The 18,709-nt window shown below is 42.4% G+C and overlaps 1 protein-coding gene across 3 annotated transcripts in view; it reads right to left on the bottom strand.

The window, feature by feature from the left end:
- CNTLN (centlein) overlaps window positions 1-18,426 on the bottom strand; it is a 268,051-nt gene extending 249,625 nt beyond the window's left edge. For all 3 annotated transcript variants that reach the window (XM_061630573.1, XM_061630579.1, XM_061630586.1), the window contains exons 1-2: window positions 17,958-18,426; window positions 5,750-5,838 (exon numbers count right to left, since the gene is read on the bottom strand). In XM_061630573.1, coding sequence (XP_061486557.1) covers window positions 5,750-5,838; window positions 17,958-18,074 — 206 coding nt within the window. In that variant the 5' untranslated portion in view covers window positions 18,075-18,426. The remainder of the gene's footprint in view (window positions 1-5,749; window positions 5,839-17,957) is intronic.
- Between the last annotated feature and the right edge of the window lie 283 nt (window positions 18,427-18,709).

Raw genomic sequence — 18,709 nt, 5'->3', positions numbered from 1 at the left:
GTAGTGAGGTTGAAGAAAATGGCATCTGGCTGGCTTATTGCATACTCTCCTCAAAGTGGTCCTCAGGAACATTATGGCTAGCAGTAACCAACTGTTTGGTCCAAAGGAAAGATAATGAAAAGAGCTGAGAACTATTTATCAATTGCAAGGTACATCAATTCCTGTGAAATATATACAAGAAAATGGATGTCATATAGGACTCTCAGACACAACAGTTTAAGGGATTCTCTACTCAGTCTTGAATCTTATCAATCAAACCATCATGAATCCTATTAATAAAACCAAGGGGGGTGATGGACAGCTGTAGGGCAGAATTAACAGATCAATATTTTATTTAATGGGCTATATGTATGATGCTATAGAGGAAGCTGGATATGCATGCTGTTGCTAGAGAAAGCTGGAATGTTTCCCCATCCAACAAAGAAACCACAGATGGTTCTTTCAGGAGACCATACCCCTTGCTGAATTTAGGGCCATGGTTTCACTCATTAAAAAATTCTGGGCTTATGCTAAAACACTGATAGAAGGTCTTCAAAGCATATTGGAATTAACTTCATAACTCTGCACAGTTGGTTTGTTCCTTCATTTACAGTATAACAGAAATGCTACCAGGTTTTTACCTGACAAATACAGGTATTCAAGATTACTGATTAAGTATTTATTTGTGCTTAATTTTCTCAAAAAAAGTTTCAAAAGGCAAATGAACTAAAAGTAGCATACTCCTTCTTTACATAATTCACAGATCAATAGTATTTAAAGTAGTTGAAAAATACACTAACATGGATATGCTTTTACAATGGCTTGTCTGAAAATACCTGGAGGCTTTAACATATCCCAAAGGCTTTTCTCATTTGCACAGTAAAGGTATTTTTTGTTGTACCTGAATATTAAAGGAGAATGTAGTTACAGTCACCAAATAACATCTGCAACAAATGCTGAAAAGGGAAATCTGTTTTATGTATCTCAGGAATCAACTCTACAGAAAATGAAGTTCCAGATTCATTTTGAAATTTTTAGGGCAGTTCAATCCCAATTTGGGAACATGAAAGTATTCTGAGAAAGAAAAGTTACTTTCTTTTGTTACAAAATATTTACATATCAAACCAGTACAAAGGTATAATTCCCCAAAAGATTTTTCAGCCATACAGTTATCATGTGTTTCATAACAAGATATTTGCAAAGTGTTGCAAATAAAAAGCCACTGCAACATTAATTAGTTAAATAAAAATGTTTAGACTAAATACATGTATCCACCAAAGGTAACCAGAAGAGACAGGCCTTTTTCAGCAGTGGCCCCCCAGCTATGGAATGTTCTACTTGAGTTAGTCTGCCAGGTGCCACATTGTTGTAGATATGGTTTGGTATATATACTTGGTACAAAACTATTTTAATATTGTTCTGTACAGGATTTGTGATTGTGCTGTTATATTTGGGTTATGTTGGTTGCCTCTTAAGCCTTAGATCCTAACTGTGAACGGAATTGCTCTTTCTATTCACAGAGGGAAATGGAATCTAGCAGAGACTGCCACTGGAGTAATGGAGCGGTGTTACATTTTTCACCAATCTCTCCTCCCCACCCGGTAGTCCCCTGCACCATCTCTTATGTTACACCAAAGTGTCTCCAACCCATCAGAAAAAGGTTTTGGAGGGGCAAAGAGAGAGACTGATGAAAGTCACCTCCTCCCTTCCACTTGTGGGAGCATCACATGAGTGGAATTTAGGATCTAAACTGTTACATTTTACAGTAGGATGGTTTTTATTGTTGTGTGTGGGCATTTGTTATCCTGTACAATGCTTGGAAAATTGCATTCATCAAGAATCTCATAAATATACCCCTGCCCTTTCTCCTCCTTCCCTCCCCATCCCCTGTGGTCAGTTTCATCTATCCTATGCATAACTGCAGGGGAGTAAATCCCACTGAACTCAATAAGCATGCAGATGATCAATCCATTCTCAGCAAACTTGCACAGGATCCCATTTCTGACCTTCCGGATTAAAAAGCAGAAAAATTCACTAACAGGCAAAAAAACCTTGCAGTTTAAGAACATACCTATTATAGCCAACAGATATTTATATCAAACTTTAAAAAGCGCGGAAATTGGGCAGCTATGGTAAATGTACCAGGGGAGCAGGAGACCTAACCTCCTCTCTGAGATATTGTTCTATACTACAAATTTGTCAAAATGCAAACACAATTTGGGTTGGTCTTTCACAGTCCAATCCACTTCCTGTGTAGCTTGGAAGAATTTGGTAACGTGCCTCAGAGCATATGGTAAGTGTTGGCAACACCTGCAATCAGCCCAAATAACAGAAGCAAGACATGTGCTGTGCTGATCTTGTTTTAGCAGGGAGGAAAAAACAATATTAAGAAAGGTGATATAGTTCACACAGTCACTTTAAATATGTTTGGGTAACTTTGCAATTTTAGTGAACTTTTCTACAGTACCTCATTTTCTTTTCCTTCTGTTTCTGTGAATATGTGAAGTACAGCAACACTTTGCAACACTAAAAAAAACTCCAAAAGCATTGTGGAATAATGGCACTGACTATTCTGCAGAATAGTTTCCAATGGACATGAGAAGTGTCTCAGTTCACACAAGATAAGCCAGTGGGAGGTAAAATATATTCTAGCCAAATTCTAGGTGTGCTATGTTTTTAATTGACCATACCCACCTTACCTTAAGTGGAGTGGTTTAAGCACAGCAGGCTAAAACATGCATCTTGGGCAGGCTAAGTTTGTTTTTTTCAAACAGCTACAATAATTGCTTAAGTAGCAACATATTGTAATCAGTCTGGTTTTTCATCAAACTGCAGTTTCAGATACAACCGTTAATGCGCCCAAAATAGAAATAGAACATATGAAACACAAAAGGCTGCCTTCGCTATCATATAACATTGACCAATAAAAAACCTTTGAAATTAATAAAAATAAACTTGACACAAATTTCTAGGATGTATAATGAAAGAAATATAATTTTCAAGGTTAGATTCTCTGTAGAAACAGTAGTAACATAGGAAAGAAGCAAAGTAAGAAGAACACCAACAAACATACAAAAATGTAATTCTCCATCTTTGGAGATGGCAGGTGTTGCCACCACTCACCATATGCTCAGAGGCACATTACCAAATTCTTCCAAGCTATACTTGGACTGTGAAAGACCAATCCAAGTTGTGTTTGCATTTTGACAAATTTGTAGGGCAGTACAATATTTCAGAAAGGAAGTCTTGGACTACTGCAATGTGCTCTACGTTGGGCTGCCCTTGAAGACAGTTTGGAAACTACAGTTAGTCCAGAATGCAGCGGCCAGATTGTTGACGCGGACCAGAAGGTCTGCTCATATAACACCTGTTCTGGCCCGTCTGCACTGGCTTCCTATTTGTTTCCGGGCTAAATTCAAAGTGCTGGTTTTGACCTATAAAGCCTTACACGGCATGGGACCGCAATACCTGGTGGAGCGCCTCTCCCAATATGAAACTACCCGTACACTGCGCTCAGCATCTAAGGCCCTCCTCCGAGTACCATCCCGAGAAGCTCGGTGGTGACTAGAAATAGGGCCTTTTCGGTTGTGGCCCCCAAACTGTGGAATGGTCTCGCCGATGAGGTGCGCCTGGCGCCAACGCTGCAATCTTTTCGGCGCCAGGTGAAAACCTTTTTATATTCCCAGGCATTTTAATGTGTACTATTAATATTTATTGATGTATTTTGCTGCTATTTTGATTATTTTTGTTTGATTCCATTGTATTATTGTATTTATATATTCTCTGATTGTTTTATTATTATGTACACCGCCCAGAGAGCCCTTGGGCTTAGGGCGGTATATAAATTAAATAAAATAAATAAAATAAATAAATAAATCAAGTCTCCTGCTCCCCTGGTGCATTCACTATAGTCGCCCAGTTTCCCTGCTTTTTAAAGTTTGATAGAAATATCTGTGGGCTATAGGTACGTTCTTGAACCACAAAAGAAAGAAAGAAAGAGAGAGAGAGAGAGACAGAGACAGAGAGAAAATACCCACTCCACCCCCCAGTCCAGTGCCCTGTTTCATGGCTATTAGAGAAATGGGGAGAAAGGGCACTAATTCTGTTCTAGGTATCCAATCTTACTGACACTGATATTTGCATCAGGGAAATACTAATTTAATTAAAGTGTGCATTGTTGTAGAACCCGAGAGAAGATACTTGCTTCAGAAAGAGTGATTCAGAATAGTTTTTTCATTTGTGAGAAATGATTTTAAAAAAATCATTTTTACCAGGGAGGTAAATCCACAAAGTTTAATTGGGAGTGATGATATGGAAAGTTTGAGGACAGTGTAGAGTCCACTGGATTTCAAAATCCTTAAACCAATGGCAGGTGTTCATCTATCCTTCATTCTGTGGCTTGCGTTTTTTTAGGGGATGCCTGAGGAAATCGTAAGCAATACAGAGTGTTATAAAACCAAATTGCTATGCTCTGAAATGCACAACAGGCCGTATTTTACCAGTGCCAGGAACCTCAGCACATCTGAAGAGCTACTAATTATGATATGCTCCTATCAGTGATTCAAACAAGCCACCCTTCACAGTAGGGAAAATTAAAACAGGCATAACATAACCAGTTTATGCACAACATAATTTCATAGTGTAAACTGAGCTATAAATACAATCAGAGTGGACTGCACATAGTCACATTTTTGGTATGTTCCCTTCTCGTTCAGTAATGCCATGGAATCTTCCTGCTAAGTTTGAAACTTCCCCAAGTTTAAGTTTGGAGGGTTAATTATTTAAAAGAAAGTATACTATGATATTTTAAAGCATGGGTTCTCAACAAGGGGGGAATTCCCCCCCAGGGGGGGAATTTTAGGGTTCCAGGGGGGGAATTGGGACCACTATTCAGCAAAGTGTGATATCCTGTAGATTATGTACAATCTGTAAAATTGTAGTTTGTTTTTAATTTAATCTGCGACATTCAATAAAGTTTATTGAATGTCACAGATTAAAATCAATTCTTGAACATGCAGCATTATTTTCATTTGCAAAATTAAATTATTATTTGAAGACCAGAAAGTGCTCCAAGAAATTCTGTTATAATATAAACTAAGAATTTTTTCTCTCACGAGAAACACCACCATCACTCGCGAAACGTCAACACGTTATGAGAGACTATCTTGGGAAGGGGGGAATTATATTCTGAACAATGGTGAAAGGGGGGAATGGAGCAAAAAAGGTTGAGAACCACTGTTTAAAGACTAATTGTAGCATAAATTTTCATGGATTAGAGCCCACCATTACATGCATCTGTCAGAAACAAAAAATGTGGTGAGCCCGAACATGCATTGTTTAAATTCGGGGCAGGAATGCACACATAAGCCTCACCACCAACATCCCTGTAAGCCTAAGTCCTGACCTTCCTCTGTTAAGCAGGAAAAGTCTGAAGAGGGCTTTCATTCGCATTTGCTTGAGCACATTCCATTCAGTTGGAGACTTCTTTATCAGGATCTCAAACTGCGCAGAGAGGTCTAACAGCATTCAAGTAAACGAGAATAAAAGCTCCCTGTAGACCCTTCCTACTCAGCAGAGGATGGTCTGGGCTAACGTGCATAGGGATGGTCTGGGCTAACGTGCATAGGGATAGATGTACACAAGGATGTTGGAGGCTGGTGCGTGGGTGCCCCTGTCCTCACCTTTAAATATTGCATGTTCACGGAAAACACCTGAACATGACTGTAATTATAAAGGAACCCAACACAAAGAGAAAAATCCTCATACTCACCTTTCCACAACCAAACTGATTGCTTGTGTAAGATCTGGGTTTGCAACCTGAAGACGTTTCCATAAAGACCACACAAATTCTTTATCAGCCTTATAATAGAAAAAGAAAATAAAAACATGAAACATACTGACACTATAGTATAAGCCATGTAATACTGAAATGCCCAGTGGCTTGCTGGATTAGGGTGCCTTTCTTTCTCTCTCTCCCACTCCCTCAGAAAATGTAAAAGCTTTAAAACAATATATTTTTACCTATACTTTTAAGACTTGCATGGAAGGGAATTTTTTTACTAGATCCAGATTTTCCATCATACTACAAGAATCTGGCAGAATGTATCCTTATCTATAACTCAGACATAAGGACAGCTCTGTGTCCCAGCCTAACAACTGCATGCCCCCTTGGTTCCCTGACTCACAGTCCCCCAGTCTCAAGTTCTCTTACCTGTTCTCTTGCCACCACATCTTTGGTGACCCTACACCTTGTTGTTCATCAGTTTCTGCTCAGTCTTCCTTCCTTCAAGTTCCCATCATTTGCAGATTTCCAGCCTAACACTGAACCTATACCTCGTCGTTTAACCGAACTGAATCAAGATTATTTTTTAACCAATTAGGTTATTACTTCTCTCCTAGCTCTCCTCCTTGCCTAGGGTAGCCATATGCAGATGAGTTACACCTGCTGAAATTTCCTTTTCAACACACCTGTTAAAGGCTTATCTTCTTTTGTATCAGGCCACTATATCTTTGCCAGTCCAGTATTTCTGCCTTCCCCATCCCCAACAACAAATACCATTTCTTATCATCCTTTGGATGTATGTGAAGTTCTTTCCCAGTCCCCTTTTTATTGCTCTCTCCTTTCTGTCTCTTCTGCCTCACTCTTCCTCTCTTTAGGAAACAATCACTTTCCCTCATCCTTCCCAAAAGCATAGTGAAACATGAGGCACAGCTGGGTGACTTTCCTCAATTGTTTTTTCAATGAAAAGCAGCCATGACAGGCTGCAGTTGGGATGGGCTGTCATTTGTCCACTCAAAAGCACACATACACCAAGTTGCTTTCCCACCTGTGCAGGAAGAGATCAAGGCCCTCATGGGTGGAAAAACTGCTGCACAGGGCAATTTTGAGCCAGTACATGCTACTGTTATTGTGTACACAGCTAACAGCAGCTTCAGGAGGAGGATGTGGATCAGGGCAGCACAGGGGGTGTTCCCAATTCAAATGAGGCCTCCACCGCTGCTTTTAGAAAAAGAAAATTATGTCAGGAGTTCCAATCAAATTCTTTCCACATAACATATTTCAAGGAACGTGTGACAGTGACAGCATGCTATAGCCCCACTCCCTTATGCTGATGGGCCCAGCGGCCACACACACACCTTTCATGTATTCAGCACACATGAGAAAGTATACATATAAAGATCCACTACATGCAGAGAACCCCTTCAAATGCTAGACCAAGTGTGGCTGATAGGAGACGTGGCTGCCAGGCACAAGCCCACTCCCTCCATTAACACGTGAGGGATGTTTGTATGAACACTCCTATAGTTTGGCCCTCCATACTTAGAATGCTTACAACAATTCAACATCTCTGCACCTCAGCTAATGGCTGGAAATTCACAAGCAGGCAAGCAACAGGCCATACCTTGCCTCATATAAAAAGAGGGTACTGAAATTTGAATAGCTGAAAGTCTTTCTAACTGAAAATACCCAAAACTTATGCTATTAAATATTCTTCATTTCATCTGAAACATTTGATCTGACAGAAGTAATACTAGCTGGCAATTGTTCAGAATAAAAAGTTGTAAAGGCTTTTTATAAAAACCCTTGCACAATTAACCATCTTGGTAAGATAGCTCTAAATGGTTTTGAGAGCCAACTAATTTTCTCTGAAGCAAGACTGCACCTCCAGTCTAAAATTGGCACAGCAACCCAACTCTACAGCTGTCAATGCCTGGGATATATCAATCTTCAATGTATCCAAGGACTGTTCTGTCTACCTTGCATATGTTAACAGCACAGGGAGGTCAGCTGAAGTGTACCTTGAGCAGCTGAGAACTTATATGTATAGGACAGAACACAGATGTCATTCGGAAGTTCCCTCAAATTTCCTCATTAAAGATAAAATTACTCACACCACCATTGTATGTCAGAAAAAGAAGCTGTTCACTTTGGGAGTGTGTGTGGAGGCTGGAAAGAGAGATGTATAAAACATAAATATTTAGAGTGCTTTGGGAACTATATTGAAAGTGAGATGCTCTTCCCAGTGCAGCAAAGCATCTGCAATGATTGCAGGTCAGGCTTCGCACTGAAAAAGTGACAGTTATGAAAGAGAGAGACAATGGAATTGTGCTTCAGTCAAGAGTGAAAATAATTATACCTCATCATCGTCATGTTAGCAGACATATGGAAATGCAGAACAACTCAGCCTCTGATCCCTGCTACTGTTGAATACATTCGTGTCATAATAGGAACTAGCAGATCCCTACATGCAATATTCAAACATATACCCCCCAAAAAGCCCATATGCTATGAAAAGGTAAAACATAAACATTTATTTAAGATTTCAATTCAATACTAGCACTGTTCAGCCCTTGGCATTTGAGCCCTGGCTTTGAAAACATTTCAGTAGATACTCAGCCTATACAAGCATTTTTCACACTTCTGATAGCTGACACACATTTGTTTTTTGAATTAAAACTGGAGGAATGCTTTAGTCTTATAACTGAAAAAGATTTTGAGTGTTAAGTGTTAGAATGACCCACGTTCATAGAAATACACTAGCATTTCAGTGAGAGTAACTATTCTGAGTGGGTCTCTTCCATGGGCAGGTAATTCTACTGTACTAATCACATTGGACAAACCCCTAGAACTTTTCACCACTAGGAAGCAAAGAACATGAATCAATGTTTATTTCTTCCTTTCCTGTCCCACCATGTTTCATCAGTATGTTTATCTATTGTACTTTAACTGTTAGCCCTTTAAGAGACATAAACTATTTCAGAATCCACTTAGCATCTACTACATTTGATAGTTATTGAAGCTTCACACAACCTGGTAGCTACCCACGTGTTATGCTCTCATTGTCCCATAAAAGGCTGTTCAGATGTCAAGTCAAATCATGGTTTAGCACTACAAACTTCAGGCTCTTACACTTCTCTGCCCATCACATACTACAACTAATAACTTCCTATCTTTGTTTACAGCAAACCATAGTCTGAGTTACCTGCACTATGGTTTGCTGTTTTGGCAACAAAACAGGAAACCATGGTTTAAGCTTGTGTACAAGTCAGGATCACAGTTCACAGTTTTATCCTGGTTTGCAGGCAAGGGGAAAACAATTTGTCTCTTCAGACAAAAGAGAAAACTGTGGTTTGCTACAAACAAGGATCAGAAGTTACTGATCATAGCACACAATTAGAGAAGGGAAGGGAACAGGAAGAATGAAGTGTGCAAGCCTAATGTGCCTCAAAACTTGCTCTCAAAATGCCAAACCATGGTCTGGCACTATGTCAACAAACCATGTGCTTTCATGATCCCTCCTCCCCTTGTGTACTCTGATGTTTTTTCTCTGACAATTTAGTAACAAACCATAATTTCCACTTCAGATATAACAGGAAACCATAACTCATGTACAATTAGATACAGTAGGGCCCCACTCATACGGCAGGTTCGGTTCCAGACTCCTGCCGAAAAGCAAATCAGTAGCGTGGGGGTCTGGAACCAAACCCGCTGATCGAGCCAGAGGAGGAGAAGATCAGCTGTAGTGCACTACAGCTGATCTTCCCCTCCTCCAGCATGATCAGATCCAGCACGGGAGTCTGATTGCACCAGAAGAGGAGGAGACCAACTGTAGCACTCTACAGCTGATCTTCCCTTCCTCGGGTGAGATCAGCTAGAGTGCGGGGAGCTCCAGCCCCCCCTTCAGCTGATCACCCTGCTGGCACCGTATTAGCAGAATGCCAAAAAGCAAGGCGCCGAGAAGCGGGGCCCTACTGTAGATACTCAGAGCACACAGGAAAAAGAGGAAATGGGGGTGAACAATGAAAGCACAGGTGTCATTCACATTACACCAAACCACATTTTGACATGATGTCTGAAAACACATTCCCAAACACACAGTCACAATAGAAACAATTGGATTCTGAAACACACAATCTTTTGGAAGATAAATTATCCAGGACAGCCAGAAAATGCATGTCAAAGAATTAGAAGGCCCATTGTAAATTTCCACAGACTTTTATAAAGATTTATATTATGATGCATATATTATCAAGACATGTACTTACTATTATATACATCTATCTATATGCAGTTATTCTAGGTATACCAAAAATTCAAGCTGGGGCAACACAGTGCCAAACATCTCCGATTAAAATGTGGATCTGTTTAGATTCTGAATGTTTTTAGCCAACCTCTCATATTTTTGATGTTTCAGGAGGCCATCTTTTCACTCATTTTCACTAACAGTTTATTGCTAGAACCACTACTGGAAATGCCCCACTCTTTTTTAGTCTTTTTTCTTTTTTTAATGAGAGCAGGCTCCCAGTTCTATATCCTCCACCCGGGAACCAGACCAGGGTGAGTTTTAGTATTTATTTATTTTGTGTGAAATACTTTAAAGCCATTTCTAAGGGGAAAAAGCCCGCTTAAGATGGCTTACAAGATAAAATTCAATATAATCACAAAATCAAAAATTAAAGTATAAAGCTAAAACAAACTAAATCAAGAAGAAATATGATGATAAAATAGCTAACAGCACAATCCTATGCATGTTCACTTGGAAATATGTTGAATGGCACTTACCCCCAGTGTACATAGGGTTGCATCTTTAAGGTACATGATACGTATTTATCAAACAAATAAAGACTATTTCATCTGAGGGTATAGAAAGCACGTAAACTGGAACATCTGACACAAGCCACACTGTTACATAAGCCACACTGTTGGGCTATCACACCCAGCCTTGTCCATTTTGACAGGTATTAGGGTCTTTTCCCTCCAGGAAAACAGGGTCTTTTCCAGTCTTCCTTCTTGTGATTCTTTGACTGGAGATTCTGGGTTAACCTAGGAACTTCTGCATGCACAGCATATGCTCTTCCACTGAGCTGCAGTTGCTTCCCAGCATACCTCCCTTCCAGTCATAAGATGATAAAAGGTACAATAGGAGTAAGCAAGGAAAACAGGGAAATTATAGAAGGATACATCACATGTTTGTACATCCCCACTCATCTAATTGCCTATGAAAAATATATTCGCCAAGCAATAAGGTAGGAAGCTTTTTTAAACTAGAAGATAATTTTTGGCCATCAATATGCCACAAATTACTACAAGTTATGTGAGGTAGGTGGCACAGAAAGAAGCTAGTAACTCTCCTGGTCTCATCTGCAAGTCAGCACTCAGTGAATTCTTTGTGTTAGTCTTTACTGAAGATGATGTTGGAAGAGTCTCCCACATTTGAACCAGTTTTGTGGCAATGCCTTTGATGAACTGTGCAAATTGGAGATGACAAAAGATGCTGGTTTAGAAACAAATGACAAGTTAAAAATAAGTGATCAGAGTTGGATGGTATTTACCCAAGAATTCTTAAAGAGCTCATATGTGAAACTGCTGATCTTTCAACAAAAAACGTGCAACTTATCACTAAAATAAATCTTCTTAGAAAAGGACTGGAAGGTAGCCAATGCAGCATCCATTTTTTAAAAAAGGATCCAGGGGGGATCCTCATAATTACAGACCAGTCAGCCTAACATCTGTCCCAGATAAATTCATAGAAAACAGGGGATCCCCTAAGGATCCGTATTGAGACTGCTGCTATTTAACGTATTCATAAATGATCTGGAGTCAAGGGAGAACAGTAAAGTAGCCAGGTTTGCAGATGACACCAGTAATTCAGGATAGTGCAATACCTTGCAGATACTGGAAAATTTCTCTCCAAACTGACCAACAGAATGGCAAATAAGACTGAAAATTAGTAAGCGCAAAAGTGATGCACATAAATTCTGACAGGGTGTAAATTGGCTGTGGATACCCAGAAGATAGGTCTTAAGGTCATAGAAGAAAGCTCATTGAAAAGGGCAAGTTGTTAGGAATTATTAGGAAAGGGGTTGAAAAAAAACCAAGAATCACAGCGCTGTAAGAGAGATAGGAAAGTTACAGAAAGAATAATTAAAATGATGAAGCTGGACCATCCTCAATAAAAAAAAATTAAAAGCCAGACAAAGCCAGCTGAGCGGCTGCTGGGAGTGGCATAAGTGCCACTCTGCCAGGAGAGAGGATTTGTCCTTTGTGGTATTCTGCCAGCAGGGGAAGGGTCAGGAGATTAGGATAGCCCTAGATACGCAGGATCGAAAGACTTCCTGACACACTCATATATTAGGCCTGAAACTATGCAAGCCGTGGAGCTAACATTAATTTTCCTCCTGTTGGTGTCAGTGGGAGGGAAAGGGGGAGAGGGAAAAAAAATCCATTCATAAGTGTGGGTGTAGAAGAACAGCTACCATAGAATCTCTCACACACACATCTAGGTTTGTTCTGTTTTAAAGTCAGCCTTTTAACTGAGACAGCAGCATGAGCACACAATCACAATTTATAAAATTAGATACATACAACAGATAGTGAGCACATACACTTCCTCTGGCATTACTAAGACTTGGGATCTCCCAGTTAAACTAATTGAAAACACATTCAGGACAGACAAAAAAAAAAAGATTTCACACAATGCATAAACAATTTAAGGGATTATCTCTGACACATGATGCAGCTATAGCCACTACACTGGCTTTTTCATTCACAGACCAAAAATATATCAATGGCTATTAGCCATGATAGCTTAAAACAGAAGTTCCATGCTCAGAGAAAAATGAGCACTGCCTATAAAACACCAGAAATAAATAATAGGGGATAATCACCATCATACTCTGCTTGTGAGCATCTAGCTGCCTATTGAGAGAACATTTGACCAGGTAGGAATTTAACTTCATCCAGCAAAGTAATTCTTAAGAACTTGTAGTACCGGCCTGACACAGGCAGCAATGTCACACATTACATCAGGTATACAAAGATGTTTCACATGTACCCCTAAAGTCAAGTGTCAAGGGTGAAATCCAAGCAAACATTATGATTGCATACACATCTCAAAACATCACACAGAGAGCTAGTATCAGTCACAGCTACCTGAGTATTTTTATTTATGCATGTGTGGCCACTTATTCATATTAGGGAACTAGTACTGGTCAGGTCAGGGCCACTCCTACCACCAGGCTGAGTGAGACGGCTGTCTCAGGCAGCAGATACAGGGAACATTGATGAGTAGTTGGAAGACAGAGCTGTGTATGCCATGTGACCTGCCATGTGCCCCCTAAGTTAATGTGCTGTCCCAACAGTAGTACTGAAGTATGATTCAACTGCTAATCTGGTTGATTTGCATGGGTTGTGTTCAATGTAGCACTAAGGTGAATGTGCTGCCAGGGCAAGCATTCCTTCTTGCACAATGGAAGATTATCCCCCTCTTCTCCCTCCCCATGCCTCATAAATCTGTTCTAGGGGTTTCCCCAACCCTATGGAGCAGATTTGGGGAAGATGCAGGGCACATGTGGACAGGGGAGATGGGGGCATCTCTTGTGCTTTGCTTCAGGAAGTAAAATGTCTTGGGCTGGCCCTTATCAAGGTTACCTGTAAACCTGAAGGCAAATGTAGGTATGTAAGCATATAGTTAAGAAGGTGACTGGATCACTCTGGCCAAGTCACTGTCTCTCAGCCTACCCTAGTTTACAGAGTTTTTGGGAAGATAAAATGAGTTAATTCCAAACACCAGGGTTGGAGAACCTGTGGCCCTGCATATGTTGCTGTCTTACAACTCTCATCATCTGTGACCATTTGCCTATGCTGTCTGGGGCTAATGGGAATTAGATTTCAACATCATCTGGAGGGTCAAAGGCTGCTCTTGCAATCTGGACATTTTTTATCCCCTAGCTTCTCTCCCTGGCTTCTTTCTGGCTCTGTTGTCCATATCTTTCCATCTGTTACACAGTCCTCCTTGCCAAAGCAGGTGGAAAGGGGGGAATGGCAGGATGAGGATGGGAATGGTATTAAGGAACTTAAAGGTATACAAATGGTCTCCAGGTTGCAAGATAGCAATCTACTCAGCCATGAAGCTCACTTGAGTGAACTCTGGCCAGCCTAAAACCTACTGCACATTGTACCTCATGAGGACAAATGCAGCTTACCAGGAGGGGCCAGGCAGCAGTGAGGTTGACCTTTGCACCATGCTGCCCCACTAGCCACTATTACATTTAAAGATGCCATATTTAACTTTTTAAAGTTACTCTAGATGTAATAGTCAATGAGTGTACAAAATGTGTAGACAAATAGTTGGGCTGTACACTCACAGTTACTCACATTTTATTTTTTATTTATTAGTTAAATTTATTAGTCATCCATCTGGCTGGCAATCCAGCCACTCTGGGCGACGTACAAAATTAAAACATATAGTTACATTAAAATATTAAAATCCAGGGCTGTGGAGTTGGAGTCGTGGAGTCGGGAGCAATTTTGGGTGGAGTCGGAGTCGGTAGAAATGTACCGACTCTGACTCCTTCATAAATAGCAAATGTATATTAACTAGTAATAACAAATTTACTGTAGTAAAATGGTAGCACAAGGCATTTCATCACCACCACATGAATCCAGAGCTTGGAAAAGTTACTTTTTTGAACTACAACTCCCACGAGCCCAATCCCTGGGGCTGATGGGAGTTGTAGTTTAAAAAAGTAACTTTTCCAAGCTCTGGATTCACGTGGTGGTGATGAAATGCCTTGTGCTACCATTTTACTGTAGTAAATTTGTTATTACTAGTTAATATACATTTGCCATTTATGAAGGAGTCGGAGTTGGAGTTGGAAAGTAGAAAAATAGAGGAGTCGGAGTCGAAGGTCTGATGTACCGACTCCACAGCCCTGTTAAAATCTCAACCAATAATAATAAAACCTAACCCACCCCAAAAGCCTGTTTGAAGAGCCAGGTCTTCAAGGCACGGAGAAAGCTCATCAGAGAGGGGGCATGACGGAGGTCATTTGGGAGGGAATTCCACAGAGTGGGGGCCACAATTGAAAAAGCCCACTCCCTAGTCCTCACCAGTCTAGCTGTTTTAACTGGTGGGATGGAGAGAAGGTCTTTTGAGGCTGATCTAGTTGAGCAGCATCACTGATGATGCTGGAGGCGCTCCTTCAGATAGACTGGGCCGAAATCATGCAGGGTTTTAAAGGTCAAAACCAACACCTTGAATTGGGCTCAAAAAACAACTGGTAACCAGTGCAACTTCTTCAGCACTGGAGTGATGTGATCTCGCCGGCAGCTGCCTTTAATCAGGTGAGCCGTCGCATTCTGTACCAATTGCAGTTTCTGGACCGTTTTCAAGGGTAACCCCACGTACAGCGCATTACAGTAGTCTAGGTGAGAGGAGACCAGGGCATGTACCACAGATGGGAGCAGATGGTTGGGAAGGTAGGGGCACAGCCTCCATATCAGATAGAATTGATACAGCGCTGCCTGGATCACAGCCGAAACCTGAGCCTCCATGGACAGCTGGGAGTCAAAAATGACCCCCAGGCTGCGGACCTGGTCTTTCAGGGGCAATTGTACCCCATTGAGTACCAGGTCAACATCCTCCAGCCTTCTCTTGTCTCCCATGAACAGTACCTTGGTTTTGTCAGGGTTCAGTTTCAGCTTATTCCTTCCCATCCAGCCACTCACCGACTCCAGGCACTTGGACAGGGTTTCTAAAGCCAACCTCGGTGAAGATTTAAATGAGAAATAGAGCTGCATGTCATCCGCATACTGGTGACATTGCAGCCCAAATCTCCTAATGATAGCCCCCAGTGGCTTTATATAGATGTTAAATAGCATCGGGGAGAGGATGGAACCCTGTGGCACCCCACAAGCGTGAGGCCAAGGATCCAAAACTTCATCCCCCAGTGCCACTCTCTGGTATCTCCCAGAGAGGAAGGAGCGGCACCACTGTAATACAGTCCCCCCTATGCCTAACCTCTCCAGGAGGATACCATGGTCAATGGTATCAAAAGCCGCTGAGAGGTCCAGGAGGACAAGGAAGGTGCATTCGCCCCTATCCAACGCCCTCCTCATATCATCTACCAAGGCGACCAAGGCCGTTTCAGTCCCATGTCCTGGCCTGAAGCCTGATTGAAATGGATCCAGATAATCCACTTCCTCCAAATGCGCTTGCAACTGGTTCGCCGCCACCTGCTCAACCACCTTGCCCAGAAATGGTAAATTCGAAACTGGGCGAATGTTATTTAAATCTTGGGGATCCAAGGAGGACCTCTTTAGAATTGGTTTTATTACTGCCTCCTTGAGGGCTGGTGGCATTACTCCCTCCTCCAGGGATGTATTTACCACCGCCTTGATCCCCTCGCCCAGTCTATCCTTGCAGCTCATAATGAGCCACGACGGGCAAGGATCGAGTAAGCAAGTCGTTGGCTTTAAGGTTGAAAGCACTTTGTCCACTTCATCAGAAGGAAGAAGCTGGAACCGATCCCACACCACCAGAGCGCCACTGGTCAACTCTGGCTTGCTCACTGTGTCCACAGTGCACAGAATAGCACTCTTTATACAATCAATTTTATCCGCAAAGTGCTTTGCAAATTCCCCACAGGAGGCCTTAGTATGTTCCGTCGGTTCCAGGGCAGCTGGACCGACCAGGCTCCGGACCGCTTGGAACAGCCCCCTGGGACAGCACTCTGTGGATGCAATAGAGGCAGCATAAAAATCCTTTTTTGCTGTCCTTTTCGCCACATGGTAGGCTGCCGCCGCCGCTCTGACCTGTGTCCGGTCAGCGTCACCCAGTCTAATGCCCCAGTGATTGAAGCATTCCACTCCTTCACCAGGGTCTCAGCTGAGTGCCCATATACATGCTCCAAAGGATTCCCAAGCGCATTCAGGAATCCATCTGGATCCATCAGACACCTGGGGCGGACCATCCTAATGGGTCCTCTACCTCCACGGAGGGTTTGTGGCATCGACAAGTCCACCCTCACCAGGTAGTGATCTGACCATGACAAGGGGGTGATGGATGTACCCCCCATTTTCAGATCGCTCCCCTCCTCTCCCGAGACAAACACAAGGTCGAGTGCATGGCTAGCTACATGGGTGGGCCCCGTTGGAATAAGGTGCAGCTCCCAATAAGCCATGGTTTCCATGAAGTCCCGAGGCGCCCGTGAGGGTGGCCTCCGAATGCACATTGGAGTTCCCCAACACCAACAAGTCTGGGGACTGCACACGAGCAGATTCCCTAGACTGCCCTTTGGGGCATGTAACATTCACAGAGTGATTGTGTATCTGTGCACAGAATCACTGAACTGTACAAATCATCAAGTGTACACGCTTTCGTACATGTGTAAAGACACTTCTACCTGCGCTCAATTAAAACTAAAGCTGCAGACCTTAACATACTTAAGCCTTCTTTCCAAGCAAAAATAGTTAGGTCCTAACTTCAAAGGTATTCATCACCATCTCCATATTGTTTTCTTTCCTTATAGTGTGTAGTTTGGCTTACTTGTCTGAGTTGTCTGGGGCTATTTGTTCTGCATGAACTGTGTGTGAACGTGCATATGTGCACAACCGATCTCTGCTTGGAGGTGGATCTTACAGTATGCCTTGCTTTTAGAGAGGGAAACAGTCCAAGAGCCTTTTGCACGCTTTTTCCAACTCTAGGATGCTACTTCTTCAAATGAATTGATTCAAAGTAACAGAGGAGCGTTGTGATTTGGTGTATGCTTTACACAGGAAGGCACTCCACTTTAAAACTATAGGGCTCTCGTTTCAGCTTTTCGTCCTGCCTGAAGCTGCAACCCCTTTCTTTGAAAGTAAGCCCCCCTAAACAAAAGGGGGACTTACTCCTAGGTCGGCATGCATATAAAGCTAGCAGCTTAGGCGTTGGAAGACTGACAGCCCGATCCCATACACGTGTTCTCAACTGTTCGGTTAACTCATTGAGTTAAACGGAGTTGCCTCAAGTAAGTGCTGGGGCTCAGATTTATCTTGGACTCGTGTTAAGCGGCAGAGAGAGAAAGGGAGGTTCTTCTCTTCCCCGGACGCCTTAGGTGGCAGCCAACCTGGAGGGCCGTGGGGAGCCCAGGTCCATCCTGCTGTTGCGGCTTCCCGTTTCCAAGGGTCTCCGTCCCTTCCCCACTTTGGTACCGACCTGGCACTGGCTCAGCTCCTCAGTCAGGCTCCTGACTTCCTCCTCCAGGAGTAAGACTCGGGATGTTTCGGCGGCGGCAGAGACAGAAGCCGGATTTTTGCGATTGGAAGAAGCCATGTTAAGTGTAACCTCGCTGGGAACGGGGGACTAGAAAGGCCGCTTTTCTTTCACTCACTCAGGGGATTGAGAGGCTAGTGAGGTGCGGGGGGGGGGCAGTTAGACTAATTATGAATATGAAACATTTACAGGCCGCCCATACCCGCCTTAACGCGCTATTAAAAATTAAAAACGCGCCTGTGGACCAATGAGGCGAAAGGCTTCGCCAAAGCCCCACCTCCTCCTCCTCCTAGTGCCCTTCCCCTCATCCTTCCGTTAAGTTGTTTGTTCTTTCTTTGGACTTGAGTAAGAGCATACGGGCGGCGCTACGAACCACAAGAAAAAGGACGCAGTGTCGGGTTGCCCGTTTAACAGCGATAGAAAGCGGAAGAGGGGTGTTTCTTTTTTTTAAAATTCCTGTGTCCCAACACGCATGGGCGAGTCCTGCGCGCTAGAAGCTCGCGCTGTTTTCCATTTTCTCTCTTTTGTCTTGGTGAGTGGGTCTGTAAAGGAGTGGTAACTGTCCCCACCCGTCAACTGCCTTTATGTCTTTCAAGACTCTGGAGCGAATTTAGCACATCTTGCATCTGAAGCACTGTGTATTCTTTTGGGAATGAGCTCCGTTAAAACTGAGTGGGATTTACTAAACGTGCTCT

Source organism: Rhineura floridana, chromosome 1 (genome assembly GCF_030035675.1).
Source record: "Rhineura floridana isolate rRhiFlo1 chromosome 1, rRhiFlo1.hap2, whole genome shotgun sequence".
NCBI classification, from domain to species: Eukaryota; Metazoa; Chordata; class Lepidosauria; order Squamata; family Rhineuridae; genus Rhineura; species Rhineura floridana.
This window is presented reverse-complemented; position numbering and strand designations above follow the sequence as displayed.